The following is a 26,525-nucleotide window of genomic DNA, read 5'->3' as shown; positions in this document are numbered from 1 at the left end:
ATATAATTATTAAAATATAATTATCTTTTAATATTAATAATTTTAATAATAAATAATTTTAATATTTTAATAGTCATATTACCATTATTTGAAAAAAAATACAAATTTTCTTGAAAATAACCAAACAATGAAAAATATTTTTATTAACTCATTCAAATAATAAAAAATATCTTTCAATTCAGAAAAATGTAAATATTTTTTAAAAATTAATTTTTAAAAGTCATTTTCTGCGAAACAAACGAAACTTAGGTTTGGTAATTTCATCCAAAATTGTCTTTTTTTTTTTTTAAATTAGGTTTTGAGTTGGGTCAAATCTTTTTTTTTTTTTTTAAGTTAGAGTTGAGTTTTAGATAAACCTCTCCCGACCTAATATATATATAATATTTTTATATATTTATATTTAAAAAATATTATTTTATTAATTTTAAGTTAGATCGATTATGATTTTATATATATTCGAATCGAATCAAGTATAAAAATAATATTTTCATATTGGATCAGGTTTAAACATTTAATATATAAAATTATATCAGATTTGAAATATCTTGGCTTGACTTGTTGTCATCTTTAAACTCATTAGATTGATACATTTATTATTTGTTACTTTTTTTTAAGAAATGAATAAAAATAAAAATCAAACATAAAAATAAATAAAAAAATATAAATAAAAATATAAATATTAATTAAATTTAATCGATATTAGTATATTGTCTTTTATAAGAAAATTTTTATTTTAGACATCAAATTATTTAATTTTATTGATTTTACAATTTTTTTTATTTTAACTTTAGAAACATGTACGTTGGTATATATATTACTTTAAATATATTTTTTTATTTGAGATTTTTTAGTATCTTATAATTATTTTAAATTTTGATTAATTCGAAATCAAATCAGGTCAAATTTTATAAAAAAATAAGTTCTTTTAAATCTATTTTTTTATTTATAAAATTCAAAATTAAAACATTACTTAAAAAAATTGAGTTTTTTATCACTCGATCAAAATTCTTTCCCTAAATATTAATTAGTTGGAGATGAATAATTTACAAATTTATTATTTTTATAATTTGATATTGATTTATTATAAATCATTCTAACAGTTTGATTACAAAGGAAAAAGTTGATAACCTCACACCTTCCGACACGGTTGAGACTCGGGATGCCGACACGGTTTGGAGTTGGGAGACTCGAAACGCTGAACTGGCTAATTAACAAATTAGCCACCGACCATATATATGGAGAGAGAGACACAAAATTTACAAGAAGTATTTTAAGATAAATTTGTGAAATTTTTTAAAATAATTTAACAAAAATTTTAATAAAAAATTTAAATTAATTAATAAAATTCAATGTGAAATTTATTAATATATAAAAAATATATAAAAAATATTATTTATAATTTAAATTTGATTAATATTTATTTAATGAGAAAATTTTTATTAATATTTATTTAAAAATATATTAAATTTTATATGCTTAATTTATAAAACAAAATTTTTTAATTTTTAATTTTTATTTAATTATTTTTATTAAAAACCTCTACGAACTCAACGTGAAAAACTTCATTTACATCTAAATCAAAGATCAGCTCCAATATTTATGAAATAAAAGCTTAGCCGTTGGATTGCACACCTGGAAACTCCTGCGGGTCAAGCTAAAGTCTTCAATAGTACTGTAAGCGCAAGCTGGCTCCAACCCTGCCTTCTACTGGACAATGATTTTCAAGGTACCGTCAGGCAAAATAAAAGAAATGCCAACCTTTCGGAAGTTAAAAAACCCACTAGAAACACAGAAGGCGGAATTCAAGTTCCAGGTTGCCGTGTTGGAACTTAAAATTTCAACTCCAAGCCTATACCAGGTACATTCTCTGTCTCAATTCTTAATTCTTTTTGCTAAATATTATATTATTTATCACAAAACAACTCTCTATAGCTAGCCTTAGCAAGGGTTTTTAGTTGATCGAGCTTGCGAAAAAAAAAAATTAAAAAATCGACCGAATAATGTTAGTAAAAAGCTTGATGGAAGTGGAGGGGGAGGGGGAGGGGAGAGCCGGGAGGCTACACTTAACAATATATAGTCCTTGTTTGCTTCTTAGAGAGTGCAAATCACTTTGCTGGGTTGTTCTTCATCATTTAATACAATCAAATGCAAAAATAAAAATAATTTCATGAATCAGTTCAAAACCCAGGCTAAAATACGTGAAAATTCAGTTAAAATTTTATTATTTCTGCTTTCACGGCACAAGTAATATTATATAGTAAACTTTCATCTGAACGAGTGTGGTATGTATGCGGAAAATATCTGTCAAAGAACAACATTCCAAGTTATAAGCACAAATTAGCCTTACGAAAGCAAAGATGAGAACATGTGATGGACTCCGAAGATGGTTCAGATTGCCTGAACTACTGGTCACATTCACTTTTGGTATTTCACCCATTTGCTCATTAATTCTTTTATATATAAATTAGTTTTAGATACGTGATATGCGTATAGTTTTAATCTCTAAAAATTTATTTTAATAAATAATTTTTTTGATATTATAATAATAGTTATAAATACTAGCAGTTTAATTTTGATTTTTGGTATAATATAAATAAAATTTGATAATTTTTTATACACTTTTGATAATAATGATAAATACTAATAATTTAATTTGAATTTTTATATTATAAGTAAAATTTGATAACTTCTTATATAATTTTGATTTTGATAATTTTTAATAAAATTTTGGTAAATTTTGATACAATTTTGATAACCTTCAATATTAGTTAGGTAACTTATGATATAATTTTAATAATTATTGATTTAATTTTGATAACCTTTTAATGTAATTTGAGTAATCTTTTGATAACTTATTATATACTTTTGATAATTATTGATAAAATTTATTTAATCATATATTTAATAATGGATTATCATGAAAAAACACGGGTTCAATTATAGTATAAGATAATTTTTCTTTTACCAAATGATATTATTATTTCATTCAAATTTAAAATTTTTTCACTCACTTTTTTTATTGAATAGGTGTATGGTAGATTTATCCTAATCTCCTAACAAGAAATTTTTAGCTTCATTTTTGCTAGTAACCAATGTTTAATTCTTGATAATTTCAAATATAAAAAAAATTTATCAAAAATTGACAATTAAGTTATCATTAATTTTACTATTAAACTATAAAAAATATATTACTAAATTATCAAAATTTATTACTAAATTAGCATTGATGTACTATTAATTTATGAATGATTTATTATTAAGTTTTACAACTAAGTTATATTGATCTACTTTTAAGTTTCTAATGATGAACTATTAAATTATCATTAGTTTAATATTTAATTATTTATGATTTACTTCTAAATTTATCAATTAATTATTATTAAACTAAAAAATAGATTTATTATTAAGTTATCATTAATTTATTACTAAGTATTAAGTTATCAATGATTAACTATTAAGTTATCACTTATTTTTTATTAATTTATCACTGATTTACTAATATGGTATTATGCATTTACAACTATAAAACTTGAAATTTAAAAAATTCACTAATAATATGTGAGATAATTTTCTTTTTCTATAATAGTATTATTGTTTTATTCAAATTTAGATTTTCTCATGGTAGGTTTATCCTAGTCCTTACATTAAAATTTTGAGTTTGTTTTTGCTAGTAATCAGTCAATCCTTGAAAACTTCAACTATAAAAAAGATTATCAATGGTTGACAAATAAGTTATTAATAATTTACTTTTAAGCTATCAGTTATTTACTACAAAATTATTAATGACTTAGTACTAATTTATGAATGATTTGTTATTAAGTTATGAATGATTTTTATTAAATTGTTGGTAATTTATCACTAAGTTATTGATGATTTATTATAAATTTATAACTAATTTACTATTAATTTATGGATAATTTACTAAAAAATTATTAATAATTAACTAATTTACTACTAAATTATTACTGATTTATAATCAAGTTATTAGAAATTTACAATTACGTTATTAGTGATTTACTTCTAAGTCATCATTTTACTAGTAAATTATCAATGATTTTCCATTAAGTTTTTATATATTTACTATTATGTTATTTTTTATTTGCTACTTAATTTTTCAATTATTTTCTACAAAATTATCATCGATTTATCACTAAACTATCTGTAATTCACTATTAAATTATTACTAATTTATTTAAATTATGCGTAATTTACTATTAATTTATCACTAATTAACTATTAAATTATTTATGATTTACTTTCAAGTTTTTAATAACTAACTACTAAATTATCAATTATTTACTAACTTAGTTATCATTGATTTGCTATTTATTTATTTATGATTTATTACTATCAATTAATTACTATTAAAGTGAAACTTATTTACTATTAAATTATTACGAATTTACTATTAAGTTATCATTTATTTATTACTAAGTTATCAATAATTAACTAGTAAGTTATTAATTATTTGTTAAGTTATCCTTGATTTAGTAACATGTTGTTATGCATTTACAACTATATTATAACTGTTTTATCATTAAAGTATTATGCATTTATTATTATCTTATTATTGATTTACTAAAAGTTATCAATTTCTTAACTACTAAATTATTATTTATTTACTATTAAATTATTACTAATTTATTACTAAGTCATCGATAATTACTACGAAGTTATACTAATTACATTAAGTTTTCAATGATTAATTACTAAATTATTAATTGTTTACTATTATATTATCATTGATTTGTATATATCCTAAAAGAAAATGACCACAATGTATGCTGGATGATATAATTTGTAAAAAAAAAAAATGTAATAAAAAGTTCAAGTGTAAATGACTTAAAAACATGAGTAAATGTTATTAATTTATTATCCGTAGTTTTACATGTATAATATGTTAAAATAATAACTTTTTATGCTAATGCAAATATCAAAACTAAATTAAATAATTTGATGTCTAAAATAATTTGATGAAACTAAATCCTGAGCTACTGATAGCTCCATTAAATCAACTAAGTCTACAAGTGAAAAGTCATATTAAAGAGTTCAATGAATCACATAGTGCTAATTATTAGTAAAAAGTGTGTAATTGATTTGCATTTGATTTACTATTAATTTTTGTTCATGAAAATAATAATTATAAAATTCTAAAGGAAAAAATTAAAAATAAAAATTAATTATAAAAGTCAAACAAAATTGTGAAAATTATATGTTAAAGAATTATTTTAAAAGACTAAAAAGATTTAATTATATTATCAATAATCAAATGATTAACTCATAAAACATATAAATAATAAAATCATTAACATACATATATAATTAGCAAATCTATTAAAACAAAAATTGAAGGGCAAAAAATAGAAAAAGAAATGTTTCAATGACTTAATTATGATTATCTTTAATGAATTTATTTATCAACATAAACTACATAAATAATAGTTCTTACAATAACTAAAAAAACAAATTCCATATAATTGTTTTATTCTATGCACATTAAGTTTTAATATCATTCTATTTGTATTTTTATTTAATGTGAAAAATCATCATAGTTGTATAAAAAAGTCTAAAAATGAAAAAAAAAATTATAATTTATAAAAAGTACTAATAATATTTTAACCACTTACTTTTAACATTTTCAAAATTAAAATTTTATTAAGAGTATTTTAACCGATCGCTTTTAGTACTTTTTTATTCTAATTATAAAAAATATATAATAGTAAAAAGAAATTTTACTTAAATTAAAATTTATAAAAAAAATTTACTAAAGATATTTTAATCAATCACTTTTAATATTTTTTAAATTAAAATTTTAAAATTTTAAGTAATTTAGTTTCACATAACCTCTATTTTCAATTTTAATTGATTTAAATTGAATTTAAATTAATTAATAAAAGTTATATATTTAACAATAAATTTGTTAATTTAAAAGTTTATAGGGGTATTTAGATCAATCACATTTAATACTTTTAAAATTCACATTTTTATATATAGATAATAGATGATATATATATATATATATATAATTAGTCCGGTCTTTTGTGAGAATGAATGAATAAAAAAAAACGTATTTTCCTGGATGCAATGATCATTTTAACCTATAGGGAAACTGACAGTATAATAATGTATGGTTAGTTCTATAGATATGGCTTGGCATTAATTAAGGTGAACATTCTAATCTTCTTGCAACCTTTCCAACGGTGAAGTGTTTAAACAAAAGAAATCCTATAGAAACCAATTTTCACTTCAAAATGATGCACTGATAGATATGTATATAGATACAACAAGGAGAAGAGAGAATATATAGTACTAAAATAATTCATTAATAATTCTCGGCAGCTAACTCAACAATAATATTTCTTAATTTGGTCATATTATATATATAGGTCTGCTTTTCGGTAAGGGCCTGATGACTTACGTGCTGGACAACCTCGTAACATTCCTCACGGATATCTGGAAGTTGAAACTAAAGGAAGCTGCAGCAATCGTCAATCTTCAAGAGGGTCTAAGGAACATGTTGCAGATTCATGTTGCCTTCTGCATCGATGCTTTCCTTGGTTATCGATGGATGTTGTTTCTTTCTAGTCTTCTATATTCTGCTGTAAGTTTGTCTTCTTCCACACAACCCTCTCCTATATTTTTTTTCTTGTACTTGTATCCTAAAATGTCACTTGTTTGGTATTAGCATAGCATTCATATCTCCCTACTACATATAATATGATAGTGTGGGCTATTTTCTTGAAAATGTATCTTATACGTTTTATTCAATTGTCAAATTTCATGATGTAGAACATATATAGATGTTATTTCCCTTTTGGTGAGAAGAAATGAAGATTGTTGCTAAATATTGCAACTTTGATGCAGGGACTTGGCCTTTTAGCATTCTCAGTGCCGCAATACTTTTTCAACAAAGAAAAAGTATGTGTTCCTGTCGAGAAAGTTAAATTTTATTGTTTTAAAAAGTTGAAACATACACCATTCTGGGAAGGATTAGCTCTTCTGATTGTTGGTGGGGCTGCACAAGTCATTCCCCTTTACTCCCTTTCTTTTGACCAAACCAAGGTTTTAAGAGTACCAAAACACTGTACAGAAACAAGGGTTAAAGTTGGATGCCGCCAGCTTAAGGTTAAAATAGGAGGCTGGCGGAAATTGCAGCTGAGAGTAATCGGATGGCTTTGCTTCGTATACATGATGCTGGGAACCATAACATCATTCTATGGTTTTATCTCTTTCCAAGACAATTGGCATCAGCGTTTTTTGATATCAACCATTGCGATAGTAATTGGTTTACTTTGGTTTGTTTGTGGTTTCACTTTCTATGGACCTCGTCGACTGCAACTAAGTCCTCTTTCAACTATGCTACGTGCCTTGATTGCCGCAGCGCGGAAGTGGGGTCTCAAATACCGAGGAAATTTAAACCAACTTCATCGTGGTGATGGAGACAATCAAAATCTACTCCCTACAGACCATCTTGAGTGAGTTGATCTCTCCCTTCTAGGTTTTTTACAGCCCCTATGATTGTTTCCTCGGATAATATTTTTCATTTTTACTTTCATGATTCGTTCATTGTGTTAATTTGTTCAATAAATGTACATTTTAACTATGGATGTTTTCCCTAAATACAGGTGGCTCAACAATGCAGCAGTCAAAGAGTCATCAGCTGCCGATGATGAATTAATAACTTCTGTTAAAAAGAGATGGAGACTTTGCACAGTGAGAGAAGTAGAGCAAGCAAAACTTCCGTCAAATATTATTCCATTGTCTGTGACTTTCATCGCGTATTGCATGGTAGAATCTCTTGGTAATACCTTCTTCATTGAGCAGGCAAACACAATGAGCGGTGGTATCCCAGTTGTAGTTTTGCAGATGATACAATGGATTTCTAAAATTTCAGTCAATAGGGGGTATAAAATGGTGTTTGAAAAACGAATAACAAGAATAAAAAGACGGTACTCTGATGGGGTGAAGATTGGCATTGGTATGTTGGCCTCTATAATATGCTGCGCTGTTGCATCATCAGTTGAGGCCAAACGGTTAAAAGCTCTGAGACAAGAGGGGCTGTCAAATGATCCAGAAGCTCCTGCTCCCATTACCGCATCTTGGTTGCTTCTGCAATTCTTTTTCCTGGGTGCAATGGAAGGATTAGCTGGCGATGGCATCCAGGATTTCTTTGGTCATTATGCCCCAGATTCAAGGAGATATGGACCTGTATTTACTAGCACGCTTACCGGATTTGGAACAATACTTAACGTAGGATTCGTAGCTATTCTAAATTATTACACCGAATCCAGATACAGAGAAAGCTGGCTTGGTGATAGCATAAACCAAAGTCGTTTGGATTATATCTATCGCGCATATGTCATTCTGGCCCTGTTAAACTGTTTTCTCTATGCTTTTGTCTCCACTCGGCATTCTTATGATAATATCATTGGAAGTCCAGAAGAAGAACTAGAAGAAATACCATTCTTGGAAGTAGAAGAAACAGAAGCAAGAGACCAACAGAACAACCGAGGGCAAGGGAATGATCAGTTGCATAGGATTTCAGTGCGTTAGCCTTCTGATTTATCAAGGAATAGGTAGAAGGGGATTCAGGGTTGGGGTCACCTTATTAGATTGACCCAGAAGATGATAACTTGAATCTGTTGAATGAAAAGCTATTCTCCTTCAGGATTGCTACAACTCATTTCATCCAAAGTATTAATACATAGTATTTTCCCTGTTTTTCAATCCTATCATGCATGTATTATTAATGAAGATAATCAATGATCAAATCCTACCTTCAGATCTTAAAAATAACAGTGGGTAAATGTTCTTAATCATTATCCATCTAATTATCCAAAATTTGGGATAAAAATACCCTTTAAGCAGCCAATAGGGGAAAAACCCAATTGCTTTACTTCTTGCGCAGGTATAAGAACCCAACAACCACAGAGATGCCAACAATTGCCATAGGAATGGTCCAATACTGCTTTGTCAAGTCCATGAGCTTCTGAGAGTAATTGGTTGCTTCCTTCTTGGAGGAAATCTCAAGTTCAGGGATGATTGTGGAGGATGCATCAAGCTCGCCAACGCGAAAGGTCCGCAGAAGCTCTTTCGCACTTTTGCTGTGTCCAGCATCTTCAAAATCATCGGTTGCATCTTTCCCTTCAAGGAAATTATTGAAAGCATGTCACTTAGGGCCTAGGGGATTCATTTATGTCATAATCTGGACACTCTTGGCTCCAAATTTAATAAGAAAATTATTAGTCAGGAAGTATAAGATCATTACCTGTCGCTGCAAGCACCACATCATCACCTCCTGGATGCTCGTCCAAATAAGAAGTAACATCATATACCTATAAAAGGAAAAAGATACATTGATTTCAATCAAGAGACAAATTAAGGGAAAGGAGTTCATTTCACTTGGATATGTGGAATAACGTTTTCTTGTCCTAAAGGAAAATAGAGCATAAATGATTGTCCATACAAAGTGTTAGGTGGAATTCATCATGTGCAACCATAATTTAGTGTAGATACAATTGAATTGATCCAAACCATTGGAATTGTTACAAACATCCACAGTAATGTTCAAACACTAATGGGTGGCTCAACACAGGATGTCAAGTTGCATCCTGCAATTCCTAGCTGTTACAAAATAGTACATAAACCCTCGAAGCTAGATGAACATTGATCAATTAAGAGGCCAAATTCAATCAGGTAGATTAAGTATGACCATGTAGCTATCTTCTTTAGTACTATTAGTAGGACAACATTGTGCTTTGATGGAATCTGATTCAAGAAGCATTACTCTTTTTTCTGCAACCTGTAACTGCATTGAAAGATTTTGTTTGCTAGATAACTTGGAAATATGTAACATGCTCTTTCTTCTGCAACCTGTAACTGCAGTGTGATGCTGAAAATTGAGCAAAGCTCAGTCAATGACATATAAAAATTAAAACTTTGCTTGAGATTGAGAAGCAGTTGAAGAAATTTCTTATGAATCTTTTCAAGCGGCTTTTACCCATCAAACGTGGGATTATTGGTGCCCAAAAGTATTATAGAGGTATATATGTAATGTGGACTTGTTTTCTGTTCCCTTTTATGGGTTTTAAAATGAATGGTTATATTTTCTGCTTATACATCAATGGCCAAATTCATATCTTGCATGTGTCTATTGCACAGTTTGCACTTGTTCACCGTAAATTTCTTATGATTGCTGCTTTACACTGGTTTAAATGGAAAACTAGTTTTTGTGGTTCCATCCGTTTCCTTAGTAGTAATTACAAGAAATAAAACATGAATATGGGTGTATGTTACTAGTATCTTTTATTTCACTCGAAATTAATCAATTTATAGCTTTTTGATAATCATTTTTGTAACATTTACTGGAGCATCTTTCCGCATATTTCTGCATTCAGCCCCAGATTACTCGGTGGAAGTTCATACTCCAGACCAGGAAGTGGTGATTGCTTTAGGAAGCAATGTGGGTGACAGACTTAATAATTTCAATGAAGCCTTGAATTTAATGAGGAAAATGGGTACCAATATCACAAGACATACTTGTTTATATAAGACAGCACCTGCCTATGCCACTGATCAGTCCCGGTTTCTCAACTATGCAGTTAGAGCTGTTACAAAGCTAGGGCCACATGAACTTTTGGGTGTGCTTAAGAAAATTGAAAAAGACATGGGTCGTACCGGTAGAATAAGGTATGGTCCGAGGCCAATTGATCTAGATATCTTGTTTTATGGAAAGTATCGGATTGGTTCTGATACACTAACTGTCCCCCATAAGAGAATATGGGAGCGACCATTTGTAATGGCCCCATTAATGGATTTACTAGGATCAGTTATTGACAGTGATACCATTGCTTGCTGGCATTCTTTCTCAACAGATTCTGATGGACTATTTGGTTCGTGGGAGAAATTGGGTGGTGAATCCCTCATTGGAAAGGAAGGGATGAAAAGGGTTTTACCGATTAGGAATCACTTATGGGAGTGGTCGGAGAAAACCTCAGTCATGGGTATTCTTAATCTGACCCCAGATAGTTTTGGTGATGGTGGAAAGTTCTTATATGTGGAGAATGCAGTTTCTCATGTTCGCTCGATGTTTTCAGGAGCAGATATAGTAGGTATTGGTGCACAATCTACACGGCTAATGGCCTCTAGAATTTCTGCCGAAGAAGAATTGGATAGGTTAATACCTGTCTTAGAAGCTGTTCTAGAAATGCCTGAGATGGAGGGAAGCTCATATCCGTGGATACTTTCTATTCAGATGTTGCCTCAGAGGCAGTAAATAAAGGGGCTCATATATTATAAATGATGTATCTGCCGGGCAGTTAGACCCTAACATGCACGAGATGGTCGCTAGCCTTGATGTTCCTTACATTGCAATGCACATGAGGGGAGACCCTACTACAATGCAGAGTAGTGACAACCTACATTATGATGATGTTTGTTCTCAGGTTGCCTCCGAGTTATTCTCTAGAGTTACGGTGTAGAATTATCAGGGGTTCCGGCATGGAGGATTATTATCGACCCTGGAATTGGATTCTCTAAGAAGACTGAACATAATTTGGACATCCTAGCCGGCTTACCATCCATTCGTACAGAGATTGGTAAGAGAAGTTTGGCTGTGTCTCATGCTCCCCTACTTATTGGACCGTCAAGAAAGAGATTTTTAGGTGAAATTTGCAATCGTCCTGCTGCAGTTGAAAGAGATCCTGCAACCATTGCTTCTGTCGCTGCCGGGATTTTGGGACGGGCAAACATTGTCAGGGTACACAACGTTAAAGACAATGTAGATGCTGTGAAAGTTTGTGATGCAATGCTGAAAGAGAGAACTCAATCATGATGCCAGAAAATGCAATCATGTCTCAGTTCAGTCATTCTTATACCCTGCCAAAGCCGAAGAATTGTGAGGCTAAATTTATGAAGACCTCAGATGATTTAGTAAACTCTTGCTTCATAATAAATAATAATGAATTTTAAATTTTAAATGTAAAGTTGTTAATTGCCATTAGTTGTAGGCTTAAGCTGTTGATCTTTTTTTTATTAGTACTTTGTTAACATAGTTGCCTGATAAATCAAGACAATAATGTAAGAAATGTCTCCAATGAGTGGGTGAGAGCGCATGCATCTATTTCTTCCATTTTGGAAATAGATTAGATCCAAAATTGTTGATAATTAACTTGATTAAATTTTAAGAGTAAGGTTTAACAGCATATAGAGTTGTCAAAGCTGATATGTACTCAATTTGTTCAATATTTCCGATGGAATTAAACCCAATTTGATTTTTAAAAAAATATGACAATTTGAATTTGTTTAACTTAAATTCAAAATGATTTTAATTTGAATATGAAATAATTCAAACCTGAATTTTGAATAAAATAATTTTAATTTAAATGACTCAAAATATTAATTTGAAATGTTATGAAATTATATTAATTTAATTTTAAAAGTTAATAACTTGAATAATTTGAATCCAACTATTCAAATCTAATAATACGAATATCAAATATGAAAAACTTAAAATAAAAATTATTTAAACTTAAGATAATCAAAATCTAAAATGATCTGATATTAAAATATTTAATTTAAAGTCACCTAAACTAAATATGATCTAATGAATTCATTTATCAATTTTATCAACATTCATTATAATATTTTTCTTTTTCTTAATCGATTTACGCAGAATTTAACTGCAAAAATTTTTTGACTAAGGGTCTATAATAATAATAATATCATTAGTGGATAGGAAATTATCACTTTGTAACTTTCCTATAATTAATTGATTATGTGTGAACCAATTTTGTCTATGTTATTTTTTACGTGTATAACTAATTAAGTAATTATTGGTCACTAAAAATATAAAGTAAAATTTATGTGTATTTTATTATTTTTATAATCTCATACTCAATTAGGACTTTGCTTATTTCATGAAAAATAATTTTTACATTTTTAGATATTTATTTAGTGAAAAATTGATTAGTTAATAGAAAATGACTTATTAGTGAATAAAAAATAAGATCATTTTTTTGAAAATTATTTTACAAATTTGAAAAAAAAAAAGATATTTTTTTGAAAAAAAAAGTTGTTTATAAGTAGAACTATTCATCAATACTTTTGATCATAATTTTACTTAAAATAATACTATATTAATAAATAATATACTATTAATATAATATATTAATAAATAATATTATAATATATTCATAAAATAAATATAATAATAAATAATATTATATTAATAAATAATATAATAATAAATAATATTATATTAATAAATATTATATTAATAAATTAATTTTAATAAATAATATTATATTAACAAATAAAGTATATTATATTAATAAATTATATATTAATAAATTATATTATAATATATAATAAATAATATTATTATATTTATATATAATATAATAATAAATATGATTAATTTAATTAATAAATATTATAATAATATATTAATAAGTAATATTATTAATAAATAATATACTATTAATATATTATATTAATAAATATTATTAATAAATAATATTATAATATATTAATAAATAATATAAAAAATAATAAATAGTTTTATTTTAAGTATTTTTTATACTAACATAATATTTTAATATTAAATAATATTATTAAAATATAATTATCTTTTAATATTAATAATTTTAATAATAAATAATTTTAATATTTTAATAGTTACATTACTATTATTTGAAAAAAAATACAAATTTTCTTGAAAACAACCAAACAATGAAAAATATTTTTTATTAACTCATTCAAACAATAAAATATCTTTCAATTAAAAAAATATAAACATATTTTAAAAATTATTTTTCAAAAGTCATTTTTAACTAAACAAACGAAACTTAAGTTTAATAATTTAATCCAAAACTGTATCTTTTTTTTTTTAATTAAGTTTTGAGTTGGGTCAAATCTTTTTTTTTTAAGTTAAAATTAAGTTTTAGATAAATTCATCCCGACCTAATATATATAATATTTTTAATTATTTATTTAATTTTATATTTATATATTTATATTTAAAAATAATATTTTACTAATTTTAGGTCAAATTAATTATAATTTTATATATATTCGGATCAAGTTGAGTATAAAAATAATGTTTTTATATTAGATTGAGTTTGAACATTTAATATATCAAATTATATCAAATTCAGAATGTCTTGACTTGATCTGTTGTCATATTTAGACTCATTAATTGATACATTTATTATTTACTACTTTTTTTCAAGAAATGAATAAAAATAAAAATCAAACATAAAAATAAATAAAAAATATAAATAAAAATATCAATCTTAATTAAATTTAATTGATTATCGTATATTGTCTTTTACAATGAAATGTTTATTTTAAAAATCAAATTATTTAATTTTCATGATTTTACATTTTTTCTATTTTAACTTTAGAAACACACACGTGGGTGTATATATTACTTTAAATATTTTTTTTTATTTAAAAATTTTCAATGTTCAATAATTACTTTAAGTCTTGATTAATTCAAAATTTAATCAAATTTAAAAAAATAAATAAATTTTTTTAAATTTATTTTTTTATTTATAAGATTTAAAATTAAGATTTTACTTAAAAAAAATTAAATTCTTTATCACTCGATTAACAGATATTGATTCTTACTTCATATATATATATTAATTAGTTAGAGATGAATAATTTACAAACTTATTATTTTTATAATTTGATATTGATTTATTATAAATCATTCAAACAGTTTGATTACAAAGGAAAAAGTTGATAACGTCACACCTGCCGACACGGTTTGGAGACACGGGTTGGAGAGAGAGAGACAAAATTTACAGGAAGTATTTTAGGATAAAATTTGTGAAAATTTTAAAAAATGATTTAACAAAAATTTTAATAAAAAATTTAAATTAATTAATAAAATTTAATGTGAAATTTATAAAAATATTATTTATAATTTAAATTTGATTAATATTTATTTAATGATAAAATTTTTATTAATTTTGATTTAAAATATTTATTTAAAAATATATTAAATTTTATATGCTTAATGTATATAACAACATTTTTTAATTTATTAATTTTAATTTTTTATTTAATTATTTTTATTAAAAACCTCTACGAGCTCAACGTAAAAAACTTCATTTACCTCCAATATTTATGAAGTAAAATCTTAGCCGTTGGATTGCACACCTGGAAACTCGTGCGGGTCAAGCTAAAAGTCTTCAATAGGACATGAAATTGAAAGAGCAAGCTGGCTGGACAATGATTTTCAAGGTACCGTAAAAGAAATGCTAAGCTTTTGGAAGTTAAAAAACCCACTAGAAACACAGAAGGCGGAATTCAAGTTCCAGGTTGCCGTGTTGGAACTTAAAATTTCAGCTCCAAGCTTAAACGAGGTACATTCTCTGTCTCAATTCTTAATGTTTTTGCTAAATATTATATTAGTTATCACAAAACAACTATCTATAGCTAGCGTTGGCTAGGGTTTTTAGATGATAGAACTTGAGAAAATAAAAATAAAAAAGGGACCGAATAATGTTAGTAAAAATCTTGATGGAAGTGGAGGAGGAGGGGAGGGGGAGGGGAGGGCCGGGAGGCTACACTTAACAATATATAGTCCTTGTTTGCTTCTTAGAGAGTGCAAATTACTTTGCTGGGTTGTTCTTCATCATTTAATATGATCAAATGCAAAAATAAAAATAATTTCATGAATCAGTTCAAAACCCAGGCTAAAATATGTGAAAATTCAGTTAAAATTTTATTATTTCTGCTTTCACGACACAAGTAATATTATATAGTAACCTTTCATCTGAACAAGTGTAATATGTATGCAGAAAATATCTGTCAAAGAACAACATTCCAAGTTGTAAGCACGAATTAGCCTTACGAAAGCAAAGATGAGAACATGGGATGGACTCCGAAGATGGTTCAGATTGCCTGAACTACTGGTCACATTCACTTTTGGTATTTCACCCATTTGCTCATTAATTCTATTAAATATAAATTAGTTTTAGATACGTGATATATGTATAGTTTTAATCTCTAAAAATTTGTTTTAATAAATAATTTTTTTGATATTGTAATAATAATTATAAATACTAACAACTTAATTTTTATTTTTGGTATAATATAAATAAAATTTGATAATTTTTTATATACTTTTGATAATAATAATAATACTAATAATTTAATTTGAATTTTTATATTATAAGTAAAATTTGATAACTTCTTATATAATTTTGATTTTGATAATTTTTAATAAAATTTTGGTAACTTTCGATATACTTTTGATAACCTTTGATATTAGTTAGGTAACTTATGATATAATTTTAGTTACTATTGATTTAATTTTGATAATTTTTTATAAAATTTTGGTAACCTCTTAATGTAATTTGAGTAATCTTTTGATAATTTATGATGAATAGGTTAAGGGTAGATTTATCCTAACCTCCCATGAAGAAATTTTTAGCTTCATTTTTGTTAGTAACCAAAGTTCAATTCCTAATAATTTCAAATATAAAAAAATCTATCAAAGATTGATAATTAAGTTATCATTAATTTTACTATTAAACTATAAAAAAATATACTACTAAATTAGCATTGATGCACTATTAATTTATGAATGATTTATTATTAAGTTTTACTACTAAGTTATGTTGATCTACTTTTAAGTTTCTAATAATTAACCACTAAATTATCATTAATTTACTACTTAATTATTTATGATTTACTTTTAAATTTATTCATTAATTATTATTAAAATGAAATTGATTTATTATTAAGTTATCATTAATTTACTATTTAGTATTAAGTTATCAATGATTAACTATTAAGTTATCACTTGTTTTTTATTAACTTATTACTAATTTACTAATACGGTATTATGCATTTACAACTATAAAACTTGAAATTCAAAAAATTCACTATTAATATATGAGATAATTTTCTTTTTCTATAATAATATTATTGTTTTATTCAAATTTAGATTTTTTTTACTATTTTTTTATTGAGTAAGTTCATGGTAGGTTTATCCTAGTCCTTAATTTAAAGTTTTGAGTTTATTTTAGCTAGTAATCAGGGTTCAATCCCTAACAACCTCAAGTATAAAATAAATTATCAATTATTGACAACTAAGTTATCAACAATTTACTTTTAAGCTATCAATTATTTACTTCAAAATTATTAATGATTTAGTACTAATTTATAAATGATTTGTTATTAAGTTATGAATGATTTTGATTAAATTGTTGGTGATTTATCACTAAGTTATTGATTATTTATTATAAATTTATAACTGATTTATTATTAATTTATCGATAATTTACTAAAAAATTATTAATAATTAACTAATTTACTACTAAATTATCACTGATTTATAATTAAGTTATTAGTAATTTATAATTACATTATTAGTGATTTACTACTAAGTTATCATTTTACTAGCAAATAATAAAGGTTTACCATTAAGTTTTTATATATTTACTATTATGTTATCTTTGATTTATTACTTAATTTTTCAATTATTTACTACAAAATTATCTCCGATTTATCACTAAATTATCTATAATTCACTACCAAATTATTACTAATTTATATTAATTATGCATAATTTACTATTAAGTTATCACTTATTAACTATTAAGTTATTGATGATTTACTTTCAAGTTTTTAATAACTAACTACTAAATTATCAATTATTTACTACTTAGTTATTATTGATTTGCTATTTAGTTATTTATGATTTATTACTATCAATTAATTACTATTAAATTAAAATTGATTTACTATTAAATTATCACTAACTTACTATTGAGTTATCATTTATTTATTATTAAGTTATCAATAATTAACTAGTAAGTTATCACTTTGTTATGCATTTACAACTATATTATAATTGTTTTACCATTAAAGTATTATGCACTTATTATTATCTTATTATTGATTTATTAAAAGTTATCAATTTCTAAACTACTAAATTATTATTCATTTACTATTAAATTATCACTAATTTATTACTAAGTTATCGATAATTATTACTAAGTTATACTAATTACAATAAGTTTTCAATGATTACTAAATTATTAATTATTTACTATTATGTTATCATTGATTTGTATATATCCGAAAAGAAAGTGACTATAATGTATGCTAGATAATATAATTTGTAAAGTAAAAAAAGTAAGTAATAAAAGGTTCAAGTGTAAATGACTTAAAAACATGAGTAAATTTTATTAATTTATTATCCTTAATTTAACACGTATAATATGTTAAAATAATAACTTTTTATACTAATGTAAGTATCAAAATTAAATTAAATAAATATATACATTATATATTAAGTCAATATTTTAAAGATATTCTTCAAAATTTTTAGTTCATAGTAAAATAGGACATATTAAAATAAGCTTTATTGATAATTTGATTGAATTATTAGTGTATTGATTTTCATATCTGTTAGCAAAGTATAATTTTATATATAAGATTAAAAATTTTGAAGTGTATTGTCATTATTGAAAATAATAAACTTTACCCTATGTTTCTATATTTAAGTATATAATTTTAGGTAATAATTTTGTTAAATATGATTAAAGTAATGAGAGCAAATATACTAAATAAAATTTATAAAAATTAAACAAACAACAATTTTAAAAAATAGTAAATTCAAAGTAATAACCTTTACATTCTCCATCAAAGATTTTTTCTACAAAATGAAAAGATTGTATATTTTTAATTGTTACTTCATTCTTATTATCATCATTCAAAATGAATTTTTTGATATTTTGATGTCAATCAACTTCTCTATTTTGCAAAAAAAAAAACAAAAAGTAAAGAACATTGTAAGAAGTCATAATAACCCAAATAATATTTAAATCTATGTTGTTTTCTTGAATAAATATAAACTATGATATCTTTTTCCATTGAAATGTTTCAATTATTTACCTCAACCCATATAGTAATAACTTGGTGAACAAATGAATTAGCATAAAATCATTGATCTAGTTTAACATTTATACAATAAGAATTTCAAAATCCTTAAAAGAAGATATATATATATATATATATATATATCTTTTAATCTCTATAAGACTTGAGTATAATGATTTTTTTCTGGAATTATCATTAATATCACTATCATTTTTGCACTTAAATTTTTGTTTTGTTATATTCTTGTTTTATTTTGAAGTTTATTACCAATATCATAAAAGTATAGCTTAAATAATATTAATTAATCAACTCAAACTTAAAATAATTCAAAACTCAAATTCAGTATAAATATATTTTTTACTCATTTTAAATTTTAATTTAATTAAAAATAATATAATATACATAATTATAAAAGTGAACCAACTTGACTCAATTTCAATTAATTTTAAAAAGTCAATAACTTAGTAGTTATTTAAAACCTGAAATAACTGAACATAAGCAAAATTCAAATTGATATAATAACCCAATCAGAATACAATATTTTTTATTCATCTTTTGTAACGATTTGAAAGTTCATTATTTAAACTTTTTTCTTCATTTTCAATATCTTATTTTTATTATTTTTGTGATTGAATTAATTAATTAATTTTAAAAATATTTCTAAAATAAAATTGCAATTACAAGTAATTAAGTATATTTTTTTTATTTAGATTTAGGACAAATCCAACTTTTTAAACAAAAAAAAAAAACATGTACTAATTATTGAGTTAAATTTGTTTAGAGTGTAAGTGAATAATTAAGTACACTATAAATAAAAGTAAATGATAAAATTTGACTCAATCTAATTAGTCACCAATCATAAGTCTAAAACCCAACTCCAAATTATAAATAGTCAAATTTAAAACAATTGAAATACTAAATACACAATTAAATAAAGATTTATCAAATGAATTTTGTTAATTAATTTCATAAATCACTTTTAAGTTTATTTAAATTATAATTTATATTAATTAATTCGATCAATATCAATTCTTTTGAACAAATATTACTTAATATGGTAACTTAAAAATTTTTTATACAACAATAAATATTCTTTAATTGTTATAAAGGATAAAATGAAAAAGCATACAATGTTTTTCTTAATAAATAAAGTTTCTTATTAATTCTAAAGAAATTTGAAATCAAAACATTGGTATTTTTTCATTAAAACATCATAAAGCACTAATATTCTTTATCATATGGAGAAGATATGATTATACATAATCAATATTTCGTTTCAATTTACTGTTTAAAATAATTTTCTATCGGTGCTTCTAATAACTATCAATTAAATGTAATTATAAGTTCTATCAATTAAAATTTTAATTTTTCTTTTATTTGAAATTTTTTATTATATATAAATTTCTATTATATAAAAATATAAAAATACATAATTTTAAAAATTAAAATAAAATAAAATGAATTTCTAACCTTAGTACTTGTCATGTTTTCTTAAGAAAATTTCAATTCTCGTAATAACAAACTTGTTATATAATACCTATATAATTTATAATGATTTTATTTTCAGGATTAACAATATCAAGTTTCATGAATGAATATAATTTTGGTAAAAACACATTAAAAAAATAATTTCAATAAATTTTGTCATACCTTGAAAGAATTCTTCAAAAATAATTAATTTTACTTCACTTGGTAATTCTTTACTTAAAATAAGTCGCATTAATTCTTTTGAACAAATATTTTCTAATATGACAACTTTAAAAATTTTGATACAATAATGAACATTTTTCAACTGATATAAAGGAAAAAAAATAAAAGATTATGCAATATTTTTTTTAATAAAAAAGTTTCATATTAATTCTAAAGAATTTGAAATCACAACATTTGTATTTTTTTTTATTGAAACATCATATATCATATTAAGAATATAGAGCTATACATAATCAATCAATCTTTCGTCTCATTTTTTTACTTAAAATAATCTTCTATTGATGTTTTCAATAACCATCAATTGAATACAATTATATGTTTTATAATTGAAGGCTTAAATTTTCTTTTGTTTAAAATTTTTTATTATGTATAACTTTTGATTAAATAAAAATATAAAAATAAAAATAAAACAAAATAAATTTCAAACATTTGTCCTTGTCATGTTTTTTTTAAGAAATTTCAATTTTTATAATAACAAACTTGTTATATAATACCTATATAATTTAAAAAATAATTCCAATAAATTTTGTCATAACTTGAAAGAAGTCACTAAAAACAATTAATTTTACTTTACTTGATAATTCTTTACTTAGAATAATTCACATTAGGTTATTCAATTACATGGATGATAAATAAAGTGAGAAATTTATTCAATTAAGAAAGATTAATATTGAGATATAAATTAATCATATATATATGTATATATATATATATATGCATTAAGATAAGAGTTGAAAGAAAATTAAATTAATTATTGTTTCAATCAAAGTGAACAATTTTTATGACAATTTGATGAAACCCAATCTGGAGCTACTGGTAACTCCATTAACTCTTGAATCAACTAACTCTACAACGGTGAAGTGTTTAAACAAAAGAAATCCTAAAGAAAGCAATTTTCACTTCAAAATGATGCACTAATATATATGTATATAGATACAACAAGGAGAAAAGAGAATATATAATACTAAAATAATTCATTTATAATTCTCAGCAGCTAACTCAACAATAATATTTCTTAATTTGGTCATTATATATATAGGTCTGCTTTTCGGCAAGGGCCTGATGACTTACGTGCTGGACAACCTCATAACATTCCTCACGGATATCTGGAAGTTGAAACTAAAGGAAGCTGCAGCAATCGTCAATCTTCAAGAGGGTCTAAGGAACATGTTGCAGATTCATGTTGCCTTCTGCATCGATACTTTCTTTGGGTATCGATGGATGTTGATTCTTTCTAGTCTTCTATATTCTGCTGTAAGTTTGTCTAAGTTCTTCCACACAATCGTCTCCTATATTTTTTTTCTTGAACTTGCATCCTAAAATGTCACTTGTTTAGTGTTAGCATAGCATTCATATCTCCCTACTACATATAATATGATATTGTGGGCTATTTTCTTGAAAATGTACCTTATACATTTTATTCAATTGTCAAATTTCATGATGTAGAACATATATAGATGTTTTTTCCCTTTTGGTGAGAAGAAATGAAGATTGTTGCTAAATATTGCAACTTTGATGCAGGGACTTGGCCTTTTAGCATTCTCAGTGCCTGAATACTTTTTCAACAAAGAAAAAGTATGTGTTCGTGACGAGAAAGTTAAATATTACTGTTTTAAAAAGTTGAAACATACACCATTCTGGGAAGGATTAGCTCTTCTGATTATTGGTGGGGCTGCACAAGTCATTCCCCTTTACTCCCTTTCTTTTGACCAAACCAAGGTTGTAAGAGTACCAGAAGAACACCGTTCAGCAACAAGGGTTAAAATTGGATGCTGTCAGTTTAAGGTTAAAATAGGAGGCTGGCGGGAATTGCAGCTGAGAGTAATCAGATGGCTTTGCTTCGTATTCATGATGCTGGGAACCATAACATCATTCTATGGTTTTATCTCTTTCCAAGACAACTGGCATCAGCGTTTTTTGATATCAGCCATTGCCATGGTAATTGGTTTACTTTGGTTTGTTTGTGGTTTCACTTTCTATGGACCTCGTCGACTGCAACCAAGTCCTCTTTCAACTATGCTACGTGCCTTGATTGCCGCAGTGCGGAAGAGGGGTCTCAATTACCCACAAAATCCATGCCAATTTCATCGTGGTGATGGAGACGATCAAAAGCAAGACCCTACAGACCATCTTGAGTGAGTTGATCTCTCCCTTCTAGTTTTTTTACAGCCCCTATGATTGTTTCCTCGGATAATATTTTGCACTTTTACTTTCATGATTCGTTCATTGTGTTAATTTGTTCAATAAATGTACATTTTAACTATGGATGTTTTCCCTAAAGACAGGTGGCTCAACAAGGCAGCAGTGAAAGAGCCATCAGCTGCCGATGATGAATTAAAAAGATGGAAACTTTGCACAGTGAGAGAAGTAGAGCAAACAAAACTTCTGTTAAATATTATTCCAATGTCTGTGACTTTCATCGCTTATGGCATGGTAAAATCTCTTGGTAATACCTTCTTCATTGAGCAGGCAAACACAATGAGCGGTGGTATCCCAGTTGTAGTTCTGCAGATGATCCAATGGATTTCTAAAATTTCAGTCAATAGGGGGTATAAAATGGTGTTTGAAAAACGAATAACAAGAATAAACAGACGGTACTCTGATGGGGTGAAGATTGGCATTGGTATGTTGGCCTCTATAATATGCTGCGCTGTTGCATCATCAGTTGAGTCCAAACGGTTAAAAGCTCTGAGACAAGAGGGGCTGTCAAATGATCCAGAAGCTCCTGCTCCCATTACCGCATCTTGGTTGCTTCTGCAATTCTTTTTCCTGGGTGCAATGGAAGGATTAGCTGGCGATGGCATCCAGGATTTCTTTGGTCATTATGCTCCAGATTCAAGGAGATATGGACCTGTATTTACTAGCACGCTCACAGGATTTGGAACAATACTTAACGTAGGATTCGTAGTTATTCTAGATTACTACAGCGAATCCAGATATAGAGAAAGCTGGCTTGGTGATAGTATAAACCAAAGTCGTTTGGATTATATCTATCGTGCATATGTCATGCTGGCCCTGTTAAACTGTTTTCTCTATGCTTTTGTCTCCACTCGGTATTCTTATGATAATATCATTGGAAGTCCAGAAGAAGAATTAGAAGAAATACCGTTCTTGGAAGTGAAAGAAGAAGAAACAGAAGCAGGAGACAAACAGAACAACCAAGGGCAAGGGAATGATCAGTTGCATAGGATTTCAGTGCGTTAGCCTTCTGATTTATCAAGGAATAGGTAGAAAGGGATTCAGGGTTGGAGTCACCTTATTAGATTGAGGCAGAAGATGATAACTCGATCTGTTGTATAAAATGCTATGCTCCTTTAGGTATTGCTACTACTCATTTCATCCCAAGTATTAATACATAGTATTTTCCCTGTTTTTCAATCCTATCGTGCATGTATTATTAATGAAGATAATCAATGATCAAATCCTACCTTCAGATCTTAAAAATAACAATGGGTAAATGTTCTTAATCATTATCCATCTAATTATCCAAAATTTGGAGTAACACTTCCCTTTCAGCAGCCAATAGGGGAAAAACCAAATTGTTTTACTTCTTACGCAGGTATAAGAACCCAACAACCACAGAGATGCCAACAATTGCCACAGGAATGGTCCAATACTGCTTTGTCAAGTCCATGAGCTTCTGAGAGTAATTGGTTGCTTCCTTCTTGGAGGAAATCTCAAGTTCAGGGATGATTGTGGAGGATGCATCAAGCTCGCCAACGCAAAAGGTCTGCAGAAGCTCTTTAGCACTTTTGCTGTGTCCAGCATCTTCAAAATCATCGGTTGCATCTTTCCCTTCAAGGAAATTATTGAAAGCATGTCACTTAGGGCATAGGGGATTCATTTATGTCATAATCTGGACACTCTTAGCTCCAAATTCAATAAGAAAATTATTAGTCAGGAAGTATAAGATCATTACCTGTCGCTGCAAGCACCACATCATCACCTCCTGGATGCTCGTCCAAATAAGAAGTAACATCATATACCTATAAAAGGAAAAAGATACATTGATTTCAATCAAGAGACAAATTAAGGGAAAGGAGTTCATTTCACTTGGATATATGGAATAACGTTTTCTTGTCCTAAAGGAAAATAGAGCATAAATGATTGTCCATACAAAGTGTTAGGTGGAATTCATCATGTGCAACCATAATTTAGTGTAGATACAATTGAATTGATCCAAACCATTGGAATTGTTACAAACATCTACAGTAATGTTCAAATACTAATGGGTGCCTCAACACAGGATGTCAAGTTGCATCCTGCAATTCCTAGCTGTTACAAAATAGTACATAAACCCTCGAAGCTAGATGAACATTGATCATTAAGAGGCCAAATTCAATCAGGTAGATTAACTATGACCCTGTAGCTATCTTCTTTAGTACTATTAGTAGGACAACATTGTGCTTAGATGGAATCTGATTCAAGAGGCATTACAGGGAAACAGAAACTCCACTTTTGCTCAAACAGCAATAGGAATACAGGTACTCGCAGTGATACATGACAGCGTTTCAGTATAGAAACATCTCTCTATCCAACTAAAAAGATAAACAAATGGAAATGCATGCATCAGGTACAAGCAGAGCTTCCACAATATTCTCAGTCCTATAAGACTGGGAATGTGTTCAGCAGGCAAACACATGCATGCATTTGCCAGTCCCTTTGATGGAAAGAGTTGTGATGTTTTTCCTCAAGTATACACCAAATGTTTTTTTTTTTTTTCCTTTTGAGTAACTTTGGTGAAAAAAAGCTCTAAAAGCACAGACCAGCTAAAATTTACGCGGACTAAGTAACTAGAAACACATTTACACACTTCAAATAATAACCACAGATGGGGATAGGACACCACTTTAAATATCATTGCAAAAACTTCAGTGACAAATAAAAGTAGCGAGTAGCATCACAAATGAGCACAGTAAATGAGGAAAAATAAACCTACAAATAGCAAAATATAATGCTTTCAGCTCTGCTGGAAAATGAATATGGAGCCACGGATCCAACATGATAATTAGATGAGGGCCGAGGCATGATTATTGTCTAAGCTGTCCAATTTCCAAAACAGAGAATGCTTAAAGAGAGAAGACTAAGATAGGGATGTTGTTTTTCACATCCCAAAACAAAGACAGATTGTTTTCCTACCAAATAAAAGGAGTGAACCCAACAAGCATATGATAAGCCCAGCACAACCATAATCATTCCGTTCAAGCAAAATTCTATGAGCAATATGCAAATCCCAAACTTGGGTTTTGCAAGTTTTACCTAACCCCCAGCCCCCCAAAAAGAACCTAAAGTCTGCATAGTTTTAGCCCAACTTGTATTTTGTGTTTGAGATCAGCCATGAAAGGTTCCAAGCAATGTAACACCAAGGAAGAGATATGCAAAGAAGAAAGCAAAAAGTAATGGGTTATTATCCAAAGAAAGTAAGAAACCAAAACACCAGAATTGTTCCGTTCAAAAGTCAAAACGAAAACTAGACAGAGTCAAAAGGTCTAATCCAAATAACCAAAACAGAGTAAAACCCATAATCCCAGGAGAGAATTTATGAGCAAAAACAGATCTGATTGAAAATTTTAAAACCAAAAGGAAAAAAAAATCAAGAAGAAAAATATGAAAAAAAAGAAACCTTGCCGTCAATAACGACCCAGCAATCATCTTTAGTATTGTGCTGGGAGGCTTCTTCCATGGTATAAAGCTTTGTAAGGGTCGGCATGCTTGACGTTTTTGCTCTCTTTCGGATTTTTTTGGCGCTGTCTCGGTCTGAAAACGCTTTATTTATTTATAAACAAATTGGAGCTTGGCGGGCACGTTTATTCCCTAGTTGAAGTTGAAATACTCGTAGTTCAAAGACATCAGCCGGGGCAGGACACCTGCACCAACCCTGTCGGCTATTGATATTGCCGTGTGAGCCGTGG

General features: G+C 26.8%; 3 protein-coding genes, 1 long non-coding RNA gene and 1 pseudogene across 9 annotated transcripts; 2 read left to right on the top strand and 3 right to left on the bottom strand.

Moving 5' to 3' along the window:
- The first annotated feature begins 1,536 nt into the window (after positions 1 to 1,536).
- Positions 1,537 to 23,991, top strand: LOC111318242 (protein NRT1/ PTR FAMILY 5.5-like). 3 transcript variants are annotated; one of them, XM_089755677.1, is made up of 5 exons: positions 1,677 to 1,858; positions 15,813 to 15,942; positions 21,653 to 21,867; positions 22,135 to 22,748; positions 22,899 to 23,991. In XM_089755677.1, exons 2-5 carry the CDS (start codon positions 15,876 to 15,878, stop codon positions 23,815 to 23,817), a joined length of 1,815 nt encoding a protein of 604 aa, XP_089611803.1. In that variant the 5' UTR covers positions 1,677 to 1,858; positions 15,813 to 15,875; the 3' UTR covers positions 23,818 to 23,991. The 3 variants fall into 3 exon arrangements, with proteins under 3 accessions (XP_089611804.1, XP_089611803.1, XP_089611799.1); XM_089755673.1 differs by lacking the exon at positions 1,677 to 1,858 and adding an exon at positions 15,241 to 15,374; XM_089755678.1 differs by lacking the exons at positions 15,813 to 15,942; positions 21,653 to 21,867; positions 22,135 to 22,748; positions 22,899 to 23,991 and adding exons at positions 6,387 to 6,601; positions 6,865 to 7,475; positions 7,626 to 8,730 and having other exon boundaries at positions 1,537 to 1,858.
- LOC111317739 (cytochrome b5-like) lies at positions 8,764 to 9,784 on the bottom strand. Its single transcript, XM_089754387.1, has 4 exons — positions 9,713 to 9,784; positions 9,574 to 9,624; positions 9,269 to 9,335; positions 8,764 to 9,144 (listed from the first exon to the last, which is right to left on the bottom strand). Exons 1-4 carry the CDS (start codon positions 9,782 to 9,784, stop codon positions 8,894 to 8,896), a joined length of 441 nt encoding a protein of 146 aa, XP_089610513.1. The 3' UTR covers positions 8,764 to 8,893.
- On the top strand, positions 9,332 to 11,988 carry LOC111318244 (folate synthesis bifunctional protein, mitochondrial-like; annotated as a pseudogene).
- LOC149520205 (uncharacterized) lies at positions 21,402 to 22,383 on the bottom strand. Of its 2 annotated transcripts, none has more exons than XR_016334266.1 (2): positions 22,245 to 22,383; positions 21,402 to 21,929 (listed from the first exon to the last, which is right to left on the bottom strand). It is a non-coding gene; the product is annotated as an uncharacterized LOC149520205 (long non-coding RNA). The 2 variants fall into 2 exon arrangements; XR_016334268.1 differs by lacking the exon at positions 22,245 to 22,383 and adding an exon at positions 22,021 to 22,158.
- On the bottom strand, positions 23,906 to 26,473 carry LOC111318243 (cytochrome b5). Of its 3 annotated transcripts, none has more exons than XM_022920982.2 (3): positions 26,237 to 26,473; positions 24,533 to 24,599; positions 23,906 to 24,408 (listed from the first exon to the last, which is right to left on the bottom strand). In XM_022920982.2, exons 1-3 carry the CDS (start codon positions 26,321 to 26,323, stop codon positions 24,158 to 24,160), a joined length of 405 nt encoding a protein of 134 aa, XP_022776717.1. In that variant the 5' UTR covers positions 26,324 to 26,473; the 3' UTR covers positions 23,906 to 24,157. The 3 variants fall into 3 exon arrangements, with proteins under 3 accessions (XP_022776717.1, XP_022776718.1, XP_089611816.1); XM_022920983.2 differs by having other exon boundaries at positions 26,242 to 26,394; XM_089755690.1 differs by lacking the exon at positions 26,237 to 26,473 and adding an exon at positions 25,753 to 26,167.
- Positions 26,474 to 26,525: the final 52 nt, after the last annotated feature.

This window comes from Durio zibethinus, chromosome 2, assembly GCF_047325235.1.
Source record: "Durio zibethinus cultivar Kanyao isolate XHJ-2024 chromosome 2, ASM4732523v1, whole genome shotgun sequence".
Taxonomy (NCBI): Eukaryota; Viridiplantae; Streptophyta; class Magnoliopsida; order Malvales; family Malvaceae; genus Durio; species Durio zibethinus.
This window is presented reverse-complemented; position numbering and strand designations above follow the sequence as displayed.

Coding starts and splice junctions, on each gene's coding strand:
- LOC111317739 (XM_089754387.1), bottom strand. CDS start 9,784: ATGCTTCTTGAATCAGATTCCATCAAAGCACAATGTTGTCCTACTAAT. Junction 9,625..9,712: donor CTAAAGAAGATAGCTACATG/GTCATACTTAAT, acceptor ATTTTGTAACAG/CTAGGAATTGCAGGATGCAA. Junction 9,336..9,573: donor GTGTTGAGCCACCCATTAGT/GTTTGAACATTA, acceptor TTCCTTTTATAG/GTATATGATGTTACTTCTTA.
- LOC111318242 (XM_089755677.1), top strand. CDS start 15,876: ATGAGAACATGGGATGGACTCCGAAGATGGTTCAGATTGCCTGAACTA. Junction 15,943..21,652: donor ACTGGTCACATTCACTTTTG/GTATTTCACCCA, acceptor TTATATATATAG/GTCTGCTTTTCGGCAAGGGC. Junction 22,749..22,898: donor GACCCTACAGACCATCTTGA/GTGAGTTGATCT, acceptor CCCTAAAGACAG/GTGGCTCAACAAGGCAGCAG.
- LOC111318243 (XM_022920982.2), bottom strand. CDS start 26,323: ATGCCGACCCTTACAAAGCTTTATACCATGGAAGAAGCCTCCCAGCAC. Junction 24,600..26,236: donor GGGTCGTTATTGACGGCAAG/GTTTCTTTTTTT, acceptor TTCCTTTTATAG/GTATATGATGTTACTTCTTA. Junction 24,409..24,532: donor TGTGGTGCTTGCAGCGACAG/GTAATGATCTTA, acceptor ATTTCCTTGAAG/GGAAAGATGCAACCGATGAT.